The sequence below is a fragment of the Pseudophryne corroboree genome, chromosome 9 (genome assembly GCF_028390025.1).
Source record: "Pseudophryne corroboree isolate aPseCor3 chromosome 9, aPseCor3.hap2, whole genome shotgun sequence".
Classification (NCBI taxonomy): domain Eukaryota; kingdom Metazoa; phylum Chordata; class Amphibia; order Anura; family Myobatrachidae; genus Pseudophryne; species Pseudophryne corroboree.
Window position 1 is genome coordinate 473463118 of NC_086452.1, and position 14021 is coordinate 473477138.

At 51.0% G+C, this 14021-nt stretch overlaps 1 protein-coding gene across 4 annotated transcripts in view; it reads right to left on the bottom strand.

Annotated features, from left to right (window-relative positions):
* RAD54L2 (RAD54 like 2) overlaps window positions 1-14021 on the bottom strand; it is an 87559-nt gene that overhangs the window by 22461 nt on the left and 51077 nt on the right. For 3 of the 4 annotated variants that reach the window (XM_063941388.1, XM_063941389.1, XM_063941387.1), the window contains exons 4-10: window positions 6561-6712; window positions 6324-6464; window positions 3348-3580; window positions 3078-3260; window positions 816-949; window positions 473-669; window positions 46-388 (exon numbers count right to left, since the gene is read on the bottom strand). In XM_063941388.1, coding sequence (XP_063797458.1) covers window positions 46-388; window positions 473-669; window positions 816-949; window positions 3078-3260; window positions 3348-3580; window positions 6324-6464; window positions 6561-6712 — 1383 coding nt within the window. The remainder of the gene's footprint in view (window positions 1-45; window positions 389-472; window positions 670-815; window positions 950-3077; window positions 3261-3347; window positions 3581-6323; window positions 6465-6560; window positions 6713-14021) is intronic. The other variant, XM_063941390.1, reaches the window with a different exon arrangement.

The following is a 14021-nucleotide window of genomic DNA, read 5'->3' on the forward strand; positions in this document are numbered from 1 at the left end:
AAGAAAGCACCTGGAAGTACGTTCCCCGACGGGTGAGCGCCTTACCTCTGTACAAAGCCTTCCAGCAGGCTATGCAGCACGTGGCTGCGATATCTCATCAGCCGCTTGTCCTGGGGGGTGCTGTCTGTACACTGTCCATTTAGGATGGGTCTCTCAAACATGTTGCTAAACTCCTGCCGCGTGCCCAGAAAGTCCGGCCGCACAAAGTCTACCATGCACCAGTACTCGATGAGGTTGTTCTGCAGCGGGTAGCCCGTCAGCACCACCCTCCTTCGGGAGCGAATGTTCTTCAGGGCCTGAGACGTGCTGGCGTGACAGTTCTTTATACGATGGCCCTCATCACAGATGACAACATCCGGCCCGGGGCGGGACAGTGCTTTCTCTATCCCTAAGGAAGGGAAGAACAAAACAATCAGAGTAGGAATACGCTGGGGTGACAGTAAGGAGGGCGATGCAGTCTTCCCAAGCGGACCTTTCAGCATCTCCTGCTGGCGGTCTTCCTCGTCTAAGTCTATGATGACCGGTCCCGCCGCTTTCTTACTTCTCTTCTTCCTCCCCACAGTGAAGGATTTCTTGAGGGACAGAAGCCGGTACATCTCATACCCCATCAGGAGGACTCCCCCAGAGGTTGACCAGTCATTTACAACTTTGGCTCGAGCAACTGTTGTCCTGGGGGGAGAACACAGATAAAGACTATAACAAGAAACAGTATAGGACTGGATCGTCCTTTCCACACACGGGTGAAATGCTTTGAGAATAAATGCAGGCGGCTACAACAATCCCCCCCAGTCACTGACTGCCTATAGGACACCTACTTGTGCTCATCATTCATAGTGTGGACCTTGAACGACCGCGGCTGGAGCAGCTCATGGTTGTGGTCAGCAGGCAATGTTTCTGGCGCAGGAAGCCACATGTTGAATTCGGCCAGCCAGTTCTGTAGAGTGTTTACCTGCAATAGAGGGATAACCAAAAGTGAGACGTCATCCGGAAGAGGACCAGTGGCCATACATTGGCATTCCCCACTCTCAGAGAAGTACCTGCCTAGATATGCCCACACCCCATCAGTGGGATGTTGGGGAACCCTCCCACGGTGACCCACATTTGAGTTCTTCAAGCAGGAAACGCATACAGCACTCGTGGCAATGTCTGTATATGCCTCTATAGTGTATTATAATCCCCTGCAGACCACCCAACATTACATTACCCATGATCCCTAAACTGAACCCTCTAAGCCATATCCGGTACTGTATTGGGCAGAACATTCCTGTTTCGGCTTTGCGTATTCAACAATGATCCAAACATTTCACAGAAACAGAAGCAAGGACGGCGTGTAGCGGCACTGTACGGATGCAACACTAAGCAGCACATGTATTTAACGTTGTAATATAGTTTTGCATAAAGGAAGATTTTTTTTATTTTATTTTTTCGATCAAAACTAGAGGGAAGTACAACACAATCCAGAAACAAAATAGACACAGCCTGCCAATTTACAATATTCTGTAAAAGTAAATAGTTTAGACGTGATTCGTGTTATACCAGTATATTATTAAAAGCTCTTTCTGATGATTAAAGGTAAGAATGATCGGATCATGATCAGACTGTACCTGCGACTGTTGGGTGACTGTTCCTCTAGTCACTGGAGCACTAGGCTTTGGGTACATCTGGGTATCCCTGAGGGGCTCATCCCTGACAGATACCTCTCTCCACTCCAATCTATCCTCAATGCTGCTGTCTGGCTCATCTTCCTCACAAAACGCACTACATCCACCTCTCCTCTCTTACTAGACCTTCACTGGCTCCCCTTCCCTTTCAGAATCCATTTCAAGCTTCTCACACTCACAAAGCCCTCACCCACTCCTCTCCCATCTACATCTCTGACCTTATCTCCCTTTACACTCCCACCCGTCCTCTTAGCTCCAAAAATACACGCCGCCTCTCCTGCCAACTGGTTACTTCCTCACCAAACGCACTACGTCCACCTCTCCTCTCTTACTAGTCCTTCACTGGCTCCCCTTCCCTTCAGAATCCAATTCAAACTTCTCACACTCACTTACAAAGCCCTCACCCACTCCTCTCCCATCTACATATCTGACTTTAGCTCCCTTTACACTCCCACCCGTCCTCTTCACTCTGCTAATGCACGCCACCTTGAACACGGTGGGCATTTTGCCTCTTTTCAACCTCAAATACTATGTTACCTCTCCTGCCTACTGATTACTTCCTCCCACTCCTATCTCCAAGATGTCACACGTGCTGCTCCCTTTCTCTGGAATTCCCTACCTCTCCCCCTCAGACTCTCCACCTCTCTACAAAACTTCAAACGGGCTCTTAAGACCCACTTCTTCACCAAACCCAGCCAAATCTCATCCTAACCCTCTGTTCCACGCTCTCTATGTACCCCATCTGTGTCACCCCTGTCTGTCTGCCCCTCCCCTTTAGAATGTAAGCTCTCATGAGCAGGGCCCTCTTCCCTCATGTGCTTATCCTTTTCACACTTTAATATCCTCGACTGCCCCAAATCCTGCGGTTTTTGGCCACCCTGATACTTATGTCAGTGTCATCTGCTGATGTAGCTATGTATAGTTACCCTGTACTTGTCCTATATCATATTCAACTGTAAGTCACTGTTTTCCCATTTTGATTATGTGTATATGTACTCTGTAATTGGCGCTGCGGAACCCTTGTGGCGCCACATAAATAAAGGATAATAATAATAAGAAGATGACGATGACTGCTAGGAGACATTCTGTAGGATGGTAGTAACGTAACTGGGATGCAGTACTTTCTCATCGCCTGAAGATGGTGCTCTATGCAAAGTATTTGCAGTGAATTTCTTTAAGGTTGATATCAGGATCGGTCAACGCAGGAAGAAACACAGGAATGGAATTCATGACCCCAGAGCCATCAGGTATTTTAGATGAACCTATCAAGTCCATTTTTAAACTTTTTTTATTTTTAAGAACTTGTGGGTCCAATCATAAACCATCTACATTATTTAAAGTCAACACAGCATGAATAGCAACAGACAAAGGAGTAACATAGGGCATTGAGCAGAGCAGATATAACGCGGTTCTCACCGGTACAATCGCTAGCACAGTCTTGGCTGACGTGTTCCGGAAGAGCACGTCCAGGAACGAGATGACCTGCAGAGTCTTCCCCAATCCCATGCTGTGTGCCAAAATACAGCCGAATCCACTGCTGCCGGAGAACCTCTCCAGAGACTCCACCAGGTTGTCGTACAGGAAACGGATGCCTCCAATCTGAGAACACGGAGAGCAAGATATAAGCGGAAGTGGAGCGAGAGGACACGGGTTCATCGTACCCAGGGAAAGCCTGAGGATACACACCTGGTGTGGTTTCACAGCTCGGGCCAGTTGTGGAGCCAAGAAAATGTCCTTCTCATTGGGCGGGTGGTTAATATTGACGAGGACCTGGCCTAAAGCATCAGGATGGTTCACTGTGTCATTGACGTGAGAGCCGCTGTTCTCGTTGCCGATATCATCATCAGCCTCATTGGTGGAATCGCCGCTGTCCTCAACCTGCAGAGAGTCCTCATCCCCTGAGCTCAGCTCAATTATTTCTGTAACATCGGAGGGAGAGGACGACAAGGGAGAAGGAGTAGACAATTAGAGGAAGAGAAGGAGATAGGGAAAGAGGGAAATCATACAAAGGAATCAAGGAGGGTATAATAAAGGAATCAAGGAGGGTATAATAAAGGAATATGGGATTAGGGTAAATGGGATGGAGAAGAGAGGGAAGGGTGATATGGAAAACAAGAGAAATGGAGAATTAGGAAAGAATTGAGGATAAGGGATTGGCATGGGGAAGAGAGAGAGAGAGTATTATAGCAAAGGGACAGAGAAGAAGATGGATGGAAGTAGGGATGAGTGATGAAAGATTAATGACAGAGGAAGGATTAAAGGGAGAGGGCGATGAAGGTGAAAGTACGAGGACAAAGGGATAATTAAGGTGAGGGAGAGAAGAGGGGTAAAGGATGAGGACAGAGGGATGAGAGAGAGAGAGAGAGAGAGAGAGAGAGAGAGAGAGAGAGAGAGAGAGAGAGAGAGAGGGGGGGGGGAGGGGTAAAGGATGAGGACAGAGGGATAATAAAGGGAGAGAGAGAGAGAGAGAGAGAGAGAGAGAGAGAGAGAAGGGGTAAAGGATGAGGACAGAGGGATGAGAGAGAGAGAGAGAGGGGAGGGGTAAAGGATGAGGACAGAGGGATGATAAAGGGAGAGAGAGAGAGAGAGGGGGGGGGGGAGGGGTAAAGGATGAGGACAGATGGACGATTAAGGGAAGACAGAGAAGAGGGGTAAAGGATGAGGACAGAGGGATGATAAAGGGAGTGTGAGAGAGGGAGAAGAGGGGTAAAGGATGAGGACAGAGGGATGATAAAGGGAGTGTGAGAGAGAGAGAGGAGGGGTAAAGTATGAGGACAGAGGGATGATAAAGGGAGTGTGAGAGAGAGAGTGGGAGTGTGAAAGAGTGAGAGAGAGAGAGAGAGAGAGAGAGAGAGAGGGGAGGGGTAAAGGATGAGGACAGAGGGATGATAAAGGGAGAGAGAGAGAGGAGGGGTAAAGGATGAGGACAGAGGAATGGTAAAGGGAGAGAGAGAGAGGAGGGGTAAAGGATGAGGACAGAGGGATGATAAAGGGAGAGAGAGAGAGGAGGGGTAAAGGATGAGGACAGAGGGATGATAAAGGGAGAGAGAGAGAGAGGAGGGGTAAAGGATGAGGACAGAGGGATGATAAAGGGAGAGAGAGAGAGAGAGAGAGAGAGAGGGGGGAGGGGTAAAGGATGAGGACAGATGGATAATTAAGGTGAGGGAGAGAAGAGGGGTATAGGATGAGGACAGAGGGATGATAAAGGGAGTGTGAGAGAGAGAGGAGGGGTAAAGGATGAGGACAGATGGACGATTAAGGGAAGACAGAGAAGAGTGGTAAAGGATGAGGACAGAGGGATGATAAAGGGAGTGTGAGAGAGGGAGAAGAGGGGTAAAGGATGAGGACAGAAAGATGATAAAGGGAGTGTGAGAGAGAGGAGGGGTAAAGGATGAGGACAGAGGGATGATAAAGGGAGTGTGAGAGAGAGAGTGGGAGTGTGAGAGAGAGTGTGAGAGAGAGAGAGAGAGAGAGAGAGAGGAGGGGTAAAGGATGAGGACAGAGGGATGATAAAGGGAGAGAGAGAGAGGAGGGGTAAAGGATGAGAACAGAGGGATGACAAAGGGAGAGAGAGAGAGGAGGGGTAAAGGATGAGGACAGAGGGATGATAAAGGGAGAGAGAGGAGGGGTAAAGGATGAGGACAGAGGGATGATAAAGGGAGAGAGTGAGAGAGGAGGGGTAAAGGATGAGGACAGAGGGATGATAAAGAGAGAGAGAGAGAGAGAGAGAGAGCAGGGGTAAAGGATGAGGACAGAGGGATGATAAAGGGAGAGAGAGAGAGAGAGGGGAGGGGTAAAGGATGAGGACAGAGGGATGATAAAGGGAGAGAGAGAGGAGGGGTAAAGGATGAGGACAGAGGGATGATAAAGGGAGAGAGAGAGAGAGCAGGGGTAAAGGATGAGGACAGAGGGATGATAAAGGGAGAGAGAGAGAGAGCAGGGGTAAAGGATGAGGACAGAGGGATGATAAAGGGAGAGAGAGAGAGAGGAGGGGTAAAGGATGAGGACAGAGGGATGATAAAGGGAGAGAGAGAGAGGAGGGGTAAAGGATGAGAACAGAGGGATGACAAAGGGAGAGAGAGAGAGGAGGGGTAAAGGATGAGGACAGAGGGATGATAAAGGGAGAGAGAGGAGGGGTAAAGGATGAGGACAGAGGGATGATAAAGGGAGAGAGTGAGAGAGGAGGGGTAAAGGATGACAGAGGGATGATAAAGAGAGAGAGAGAGAGAGAGAGAGAGAGAGAGAGAGCAGGGGTAAAGGATGAGGACAGAGGGATGATAAAGGGAGAGAGAGAGGAGGGGTAAAGGATGAGGACAGAGGGATGATAAAGGGAGAGAGAGAGAGAGCAGGGGTAAAGGATGAGGACAGAGGGATGATAAAGGGAGAGAGAGAGAGAGCAGGGGTAAAGGATGAGGACAGAGGGATGATAAAGGGAGAGAGAGAGAGAGGAGGGGTAAAGGATGAGGACAGAGGGATGATAAAGGGAGAGAGAGAGCAGGGGTAAAGGATGAGGACAGAGGGATGATGTAGGGGAGGCAGAGAAAAGTGGTAAAGAATGAGGACAGAGTGATGATAAATGGGAGGGGAAAAGACGGGGTCAGAGAGTAAATGATGATTAATATAAATGTATTCTGCACTGGCACAACATGGCACACCACACACCTATCTGCCTCTCACCATCTTTTATGCCCAGGACGGCCCGCTGAGTGTCATCCTCACTGTCCCCGCTGCTACTATCCAGACAGATAATCTCCTGATCTCCCACCAGCTGCGATACATCCGCCGACCTTAACTCTATTTCTTCTGCAGAACAAATAAAACATTAATAATCAGTTTATTCTCTGTAACATATTACAGAACTTCCACAGTCATCACACTCCGACCACCAGACAACTGTACCATGGAGGAAGTCTAGGGGTACAGCAGGCAAGGTGGGGAGCATAGGCAACGGATAGTCCTTCCTCTGCTGCTCCAGGCGTTTGCGTCTCTCCAGCTCCTCCTGCTGGGCTGTCTTGGTCACAGCCTCTAACTGGTCCTCGCGGAGGAGCTTCCTGCAACACAAGGACACACGCTGAAAGGAGGGGAACAAGGACTAAGCGGTTTATATAAGGCTATGTCGCTCGTGAAATTGGCATTCGCTGCTGGGAAACCTGGGCCTCTTTGCTTGTCTAACTACAAGTTCCAGCAAGGTCTGCTAATTAAAAGATTTGTTTTTTAGATCATTTCTATAAAGCTACAATATTACGCATCATACCCCGGAGCTCACAATCTAAATATGGGGCATATTTCTGTCTGCAGCTACCAGTAAGTTTTCGGAGTGCGGGAGGAAATCCCCTAACCACTGGGAGAATACACAGTCTCCACGCAGATATGGTCCCTTCACACCAGCATTGAGAAACACCAATGCTGACCACTGTGCTACCCCATGTATACAATATGAACCACAAGTCACCGGTTACATACTTAGACAAATCCATCAGCTATTTTTTTTAATGATCTTTGTACGTAGTGTTTATGCATGGAGCCATAGAGGTGCAGAGCTGCAGAGGGGTCCACGTACACACCCGCTGCCGCGTGACCGCATCACTGAGCGCAATATTTATTTCTCCATTGTGTCTCATGTCTGCGGCTCCTAAACATGGGGACATGTAAGAAAAGTGCCACACAGGAATCTGATTGGCCGCTACTGGCTACAGCAACCATTTCCTGCGCATCCGTTTTGGAGATGCTACTTAATGTATTGAGGCTAGAAGAGACAAAGCCATTACTATCTCCTATCACCAGCAATGGTCAGAGAGGCGGCAGTGAGAGCGGAGGTTCCTCCAGTGGCAGCTCATTATTACTATCTCCTATCACCAGCAATGGCCAGAGAGGCGGCAGTGAGAGCGGAGGTTCCTCCAGTCGCAGCTCATTATTACTATCTCCTATCACCAGCAATGGCCAGAGAGGCAGCAGTGAGAGCGGAGGTTCCTCCAGTCGCAGCTCATTATTACTATCTCCTATCACCAGCAATGGCCAGAGAGGCAGCAGTGAGAGCGGAGGTTCCTCCAGTGGCAGCTCATTATTACTATCTCCTATCACCCAGCAATGGTCAGAGAGGCGGCAGTGAGAGCGGAGGTTCCTCCAGTCGCAGCTCATTATTACTATCTCCTATCACCAGCAATGGCCAGAGAGGCAGCAGTGAGAGCGGAGGTTCCTCCAGTCGCAGCTCATTATTACTATCTCCTATCACCCAGCAATGGTCAGAGAGGCGGCAGTGAGAGCGGAGGTTCCTCCAGTGGCAGCTCATTATTACTATCTCCTATCACCCAGCAATGGTCAGAGAGGCGGCAGTGAGAGCGGAGGTTCCTCCAGTCGCAGCTCATTATTACTATCGCCTATCACCCAGCAATGGTCATAGAGAGCGGAGGTTCCTCCAGTCGCAGCTCATTATTCCTATCTCCTATCACCCAGCAATGGTCAGAGAGGCGGCAGTGAGAGCGGAGGTTCCTCCAGTCGCAGCTCATTATTACTATCTCCTATCACCAGCAATGGTCAGAGAGGCGGCAGTGAGAGCGGAGGTTCCTCCAGTCACAGCTCATTATTACTATCTCCTATCACCAGCAATGGCCAGAGAGGCAGCAGTGAGAGCGGAGGTTCCTCCAGTCACAGCTCATTATTACTATCTCCTATCACCAGCAATGGCCAGAGAGGCGGCAGTGAGAGCGGAGGTTCCTCCAGTCGCAGCTCATTATTACTATATCCTATCACCAGCAATGGCCAGAGAGGCGGCAGTGAGAGCGGAGGTTCCTCCAGTCGCAGCTCATTATTACTATCTCCTATCACCAGCAATGGCCAGAGAGGCGGCAGTGAGAGCGGAGGTTCCTCCAGTCGCAGCTCATTATTACTATCTCCTATCACCAGCAATGGCCAGAGAGGCAGCAGTGAGAGCGGAGGTTCCTCCAGTCGCAGCTCATTATTACTATCTCCTATCACCCAGCAATGGCCAGAGAGGCGGCAGTGAGAGCGGAGGTTCCTCCAGTGGCAGCTCATTATTACTATCTCCTATCACCCAGCAATGGTCAGAGAGGCGGCAGTGAGAGCGGAGGTTCCTCCAGTCGCAGCTCATTATTACTATCTCCTATCACCCAGCAATGGTCATAGAGAGCGGAGGTTCCTCCAGTCGCAGCTCATTATTACTATCTCCTATCACCCAGCAATGGTCAGAGAGGCGGCAGTGAGAGCGGAGGTTCCTCCAGTCGCAGCTCATTATTACTATCTCCTATCACCAGCAATGGCCAGAGAGGCGGCAGTGAGAGCGGAGGTTCCTCCAGTCGCAGCTCATTATTACTATCTCCTATCACCAGCAATGGCCAGAGAGGCGGCAGTGAGAGCGGAGGTTCCTCCTGTCGCAGCTCATTATTACTATCTCCTATCACCCAGCAATGGTCAGAGAGGCGGCAGTGAGAGCGGAGGTTCCTCCAGTCGCAGCTCATTATTACTATCTCCTATCACCAGCAATGGCCAGAGAGGCGGCAGTGAGAGCGGAGGTTCCTCCAGTCGCAGCTCATTATTACTATCTCCTATCACCAGCAATGGCCAGAGAGGCGGCAGTGAGAGCGGAGGTTCCTCCAGTCGCAGCTCATTATTACTATCTCCTATCACCAGCAATGGCCAGAGAGGCGGCAGTGAGAGCGAAGGTTCCTCCAGTCGCAGCTCATTATTACTAACTCCTATCACCCAGCAATGGCCAGAGAGGCGGCAGTGAGAGCGGAGGTTCCTCCAGTCGCAGCTCATTATTACTATCTCCTATCACCAGCAATGGCCAGAGAGGCAGCAGTGAGAGCGGAGGTTCCTCCAGTCGCAGCTCATTATTACTATCTCCTATCACCAGCAATGGCCAGAGAGGCGGCAGTGAGAGCGGAGGTTCCTCCAGTCGCAGCTCATTATTACTTTCTCCTATCACCAGCAATGGCCAGAGAGGCGGCAGTGAGAGCGGAGGTTCCTCCAGTCACAGCTCATTATTACTATCTCCTATCACCAGCAATGGCCAGAGAGGCGGCAGTGAGAGCGGAGGTTCCTCCAGTCGCAGCTCATTATTACTATCTCCTATCACCAGCAATGGTCAGAGAGGCGGCAGTGAGAGCGGAGGTTCCTACAGTCGCAGCTCATTATTACTATCTCCTATCACCCAGCAATGGCCAGAGAGGCGGCAGTGAGAGCGGAGGTTCCTCCAGTCGCAGCTCATTATTACTATCTTCTATCACCAGCAATGGCCAGAGAGGTGGCAGTGAGAGCGGAGGTTCCTCTAGTCGCAGCTCATTATTACTATCTCCTATCACCAGCAATGGCCAGAGAGGTGGCAGTGAGAGCGGAGGTTCCTCTAGTCGCAGCTCATTATTACTATCTCCTATCACCAGCAATGGCCAGAGAGGTGGCAGTGAGAGCGGAGGTTCCTCTAGTCGCAGCTCATTATTACTATCTCCTATCACCAGCAATGGTCAGAGAGGCGGCAGTGAGAGCGGAAGTTCCTCCTGTCGCAGCTCATTATTACTATCTCCTATCACCAGCAATGGTCAGAGAGGCGGCAGTGAGAGCGGAGGTTCCTCCAGTCACAACTCATTATTACTATCTCCTATCACCCAGCAATGGCCAGAGAGGCGGCAGTGAGAGCGGAGGTTCCTCCAGTCACAGCTCATTATTACTATCTCCTATCACCCAGCAATGGCCAGAGAGGCGGCAGTGAGAGCGGAGGTTCCTCCAGTCGCAGCTCATTATTACTATCTCCTATCACCAGCAATGGCCAGAGAGGCGGCAGTGAGAGCGGAGGTTCCTCCAGTCGCAGCTCATTATTACTATCTCCTATCACCCAGCAATGGCCAGAAAGGCGGCAGTGAGAGCGGAGGTTCCTCCAGTCGCAGCTCATTATTACTATCTCCTATCACCCAGCAATGGCCAGAGAGGCGGCAGTGAGAGCGGAGGTTCCTCCAGTCGCAGCTCATTATTACTATCTCCTATCACCAGCAATGGCCAGAGAGGCGGCAGTGAGAGCGGAGGTTCCTCCAGTCGCAGCTCATTATTACTATCTCCTATCACCAGCAATGGTCAGAGAGGCGGCAGTGAGAGCGGAGGTTCCTCCAGTCGCAGCTCATTATTACTATCTCCTATCACCAGCAATGGCCGGAGAGGCGGCAGTGAGAGCGGAGGTTCCTCCAGTCACAGCTCATTATTACTATCTCCTATCACCAGCAATGGCCAGAGAGGCGGCAGTGAGAACGGAGGTTCCTCCAGTCGCAGCTCATTATTACTATCTCCTATCACCAGCAATGGCCAGAGAGGCGGCAGTGAGAGCGGAGGTTCCTCCAGTCGCAGCTCATTATTACTATCTCCTATCACCCAGCAATGGCCAGAGAGGCAGCAGTGAGAGCGGAGGTTCCTCCAGTCGCAGCTCATTATTACTATCTCCTATCACCCAGCAATGGTCAGAGAGGCAGCAGTGAGAGCGGAGGTTCCTCCAGTCGCAGCTCATTATTACTATCTCCTATCACCCAGCAATGGTCAGAGAGGCGGCAGTGAGAGCGGAGGTTCCTCCAGTGGCAGCTCATTATTACTATCTCCTATCACCCAGCAATGGTCAGAGAGGCGGCAGTGAGAGCGGAGGTTCCTCCAGTCGCAGCTCATTATTACTATCTCCTATCACCCAGCAATGGTCATAGAGAGCGGAGGTTCCTCCAGTCGCAGCTCATTATTCCTATCTCCTATCACCCAGCAATGGTCAGAGAGGCGGCAGTGAGAGCGGAGGTTCCTCCAGTCGCAGCTCATTATTACTATCTCCTATCACCAGCAATGGTCAGAGAGGCGGCAGTGAGAGCGGAGGTTCCTCCAGTCACAGCTCATTATTACTATCTCCTATCACCAGCAATGGCCAGAGAGGCAGCAGTGAGAGCGGAGGTTCCTCCAGTCACAGCTCATTATTACTATCTCCTATCACCAGCAATGGCCAGAGAGGCGGCAGTGAGAGCGGAGGTTCCTCCAGTCGCAGCTCATTATTACTATATCCTATCACCAGCAATGGCCAGAGAGGCGGCAGTGAGAGCGGAGGTTCCTCCAGTCGCAGCTCATTATTACTATCTCCTATCACCAGCAATGGCCAGAGAGGCGGCAGTGAGAGCGGAGGTTCCTCCAGTCGCAGCTCATTATTACTATCTCCTATCACCAGCAATGGCCAGAGAGGCAGCAGTGAGAGCGGAGGTTCCTCCAGTCGCAGCTCATTATTACTATCTCCTATCACCCAGCAATGGCCAGAGAGGCGGCAGTGAGAGCGGAGGTTCCTCCAGTGGCAGCTCATTATTACTATCTCCTATCACCCAGCAATGGTCAGAGAGGCGGCAGTGAGAGCGGAGGTTCCTCCAGTCGCAGCTCATTATTACTATCTCCTATCACCCAGCAATGGTCATAGAGAGCGGAGGTTCCTCCAGTCGCAGCTCATTATTACTATCTCCTATCACCCAGCAATGGTCAGAGAGGCGGCAGTGAGAGCGGAGGTTCCTCCAGTCGCAGCTCATTATTACTATCTCCTATCACCAGCAATGGCCAGAGAGGCGGCAGTGAGAGCGGAGGTTCCTCCAGTCGCAGCTCATTATTACTATCTCCTATCACCAGCAATGGCCAGAGAGGCGGCAGTGAGAGCGGAGGTTCCTCCTGTCGCAGCTCATTATTACTATCTCCTATCACCCAGCAATGGTCAGAGAGGCGGCAGTGAGAGCGGAGGTTCCTCCAGTCGCAGCTCATTATTACTATCTCCTATCACCAGCAATGGCCAGAGAGGCGGCAGTGAGAGCGGAGGTTCCTCCAGTCGCAGCTCATTATTACTATCTCCTATCACCAGCAATGGCCAAAGAGGCGGCAGTGAGAGCGGAGGTTCCTCCAGTCGCAGCTCATTATTACTATCTCCTATCACCAGCAATGGCCAGAGAGGCGGCAGTGAGAGCGAAGGTTCCTCCAGTCGCAGCTCATTATTACTAACTCCTATCACCCAGCAATGGCCAGAGAGGCGGCAGTGAGAGCGGAGGTTCCTCCAGTCGCAGCTCATTATTACTATCTCCTATCACCAGCAATGGCCAGAGAGGCGGCAGTGAGAGCGGAGGTTCCTCCAGTCGCAGCTCATTATTACTATCTCCTATCACCAGCAATGGCCAGAGAGGCGGCAGTGAGAGCGGAGGTTCCTCCAGTCGCAGCTCATTATTACTTTCTCCTATCACCAGCAATGGCCAGAGAGGCGGCAGTGAGAGCGGAGGTTCCTCCAGTCACAGCTCATTATTACTATCTCCTATCACCAGCAATGGCCAGAGAGGCGGCAGTGAGAGCGGAGGTTCCTCCAGTCGCAGCTCATTATTACTATCTCCTATCACCAGCAATGGTCAGAGAGGCGGCAGTGAGAGCGGAGGTTCCTACAGTCGCAGCTCATTATTACTATCTCCTATCACCCAGCAATGGCCAGAGAGGCGGCAGTGAGAGCGGAGGTTCCTCCAGTCGCAGCTCATTATTACTATCTTCTATCACCAGCAATGGCCAGAGAGGTGGCAGTGAGAGCGGAGGTTCCTCTAGTCGCAGCTCATTATTACTATCTCCTATCACCAGCAATGGCCAGAGAGGTGGCAGTGAGAGCGGAGGTTCCTCTAGTCGCAGCTCATTATTACTATCTCCTATCACCAGCAATGGCCAGAGAGGCGGCAGTGAGAGCGGAGGTTCCTCCAGTCGCAGCTCATTATTACTATCTCCTATCACCAGCAATGGCCAGAGAGGCGGCAGTGAGAGCGGAGGTTCCTCCAGTCGCAACTCATTATTACTATCTCCTATCACCAGCAATGGCCAGAGAGGCGGCAGTGAGAGCGAAGGTTCTTCCAGTCGCAGCTCATTATTACTAACTCCTATCACCCAGCAATGGCCAGAGAGGCGGCAGTGAGAGCGGAGGTTCCTCCAGTCACAGCTCATTATTACTATCTCCTATCACCCAGCAATGGTCAGAGAGGCGGCAGTGAGAGCGGAGGTTCCTCCAGTCGCAGCTCATTATTACTATCTCCTATCACCCAGCAATGGCCAGAGACGCGGCAGTGAGAGCGGAGGTTCCTCCAGTCGCAGCTCATTATTACTATCTCCTATCACCCAGCAATGGTCAGAGAGGCGGCAGTGAGAGCGGAGGTTCCTCCAGTCGCAGCTCATTATTACTATCTCCTATCACCCAGCAATGGTCAGAGAGGCGGCAGTGAGAGCGGAGGTTCCTCCAGTCGCAGCTCATTATTACTATCTCCTATCACCAGCAATGGCCAGAGAGGCGGCAGTGAGAGCGGAGGTTCCTCCAGTCGCAGCTCATTATTACTA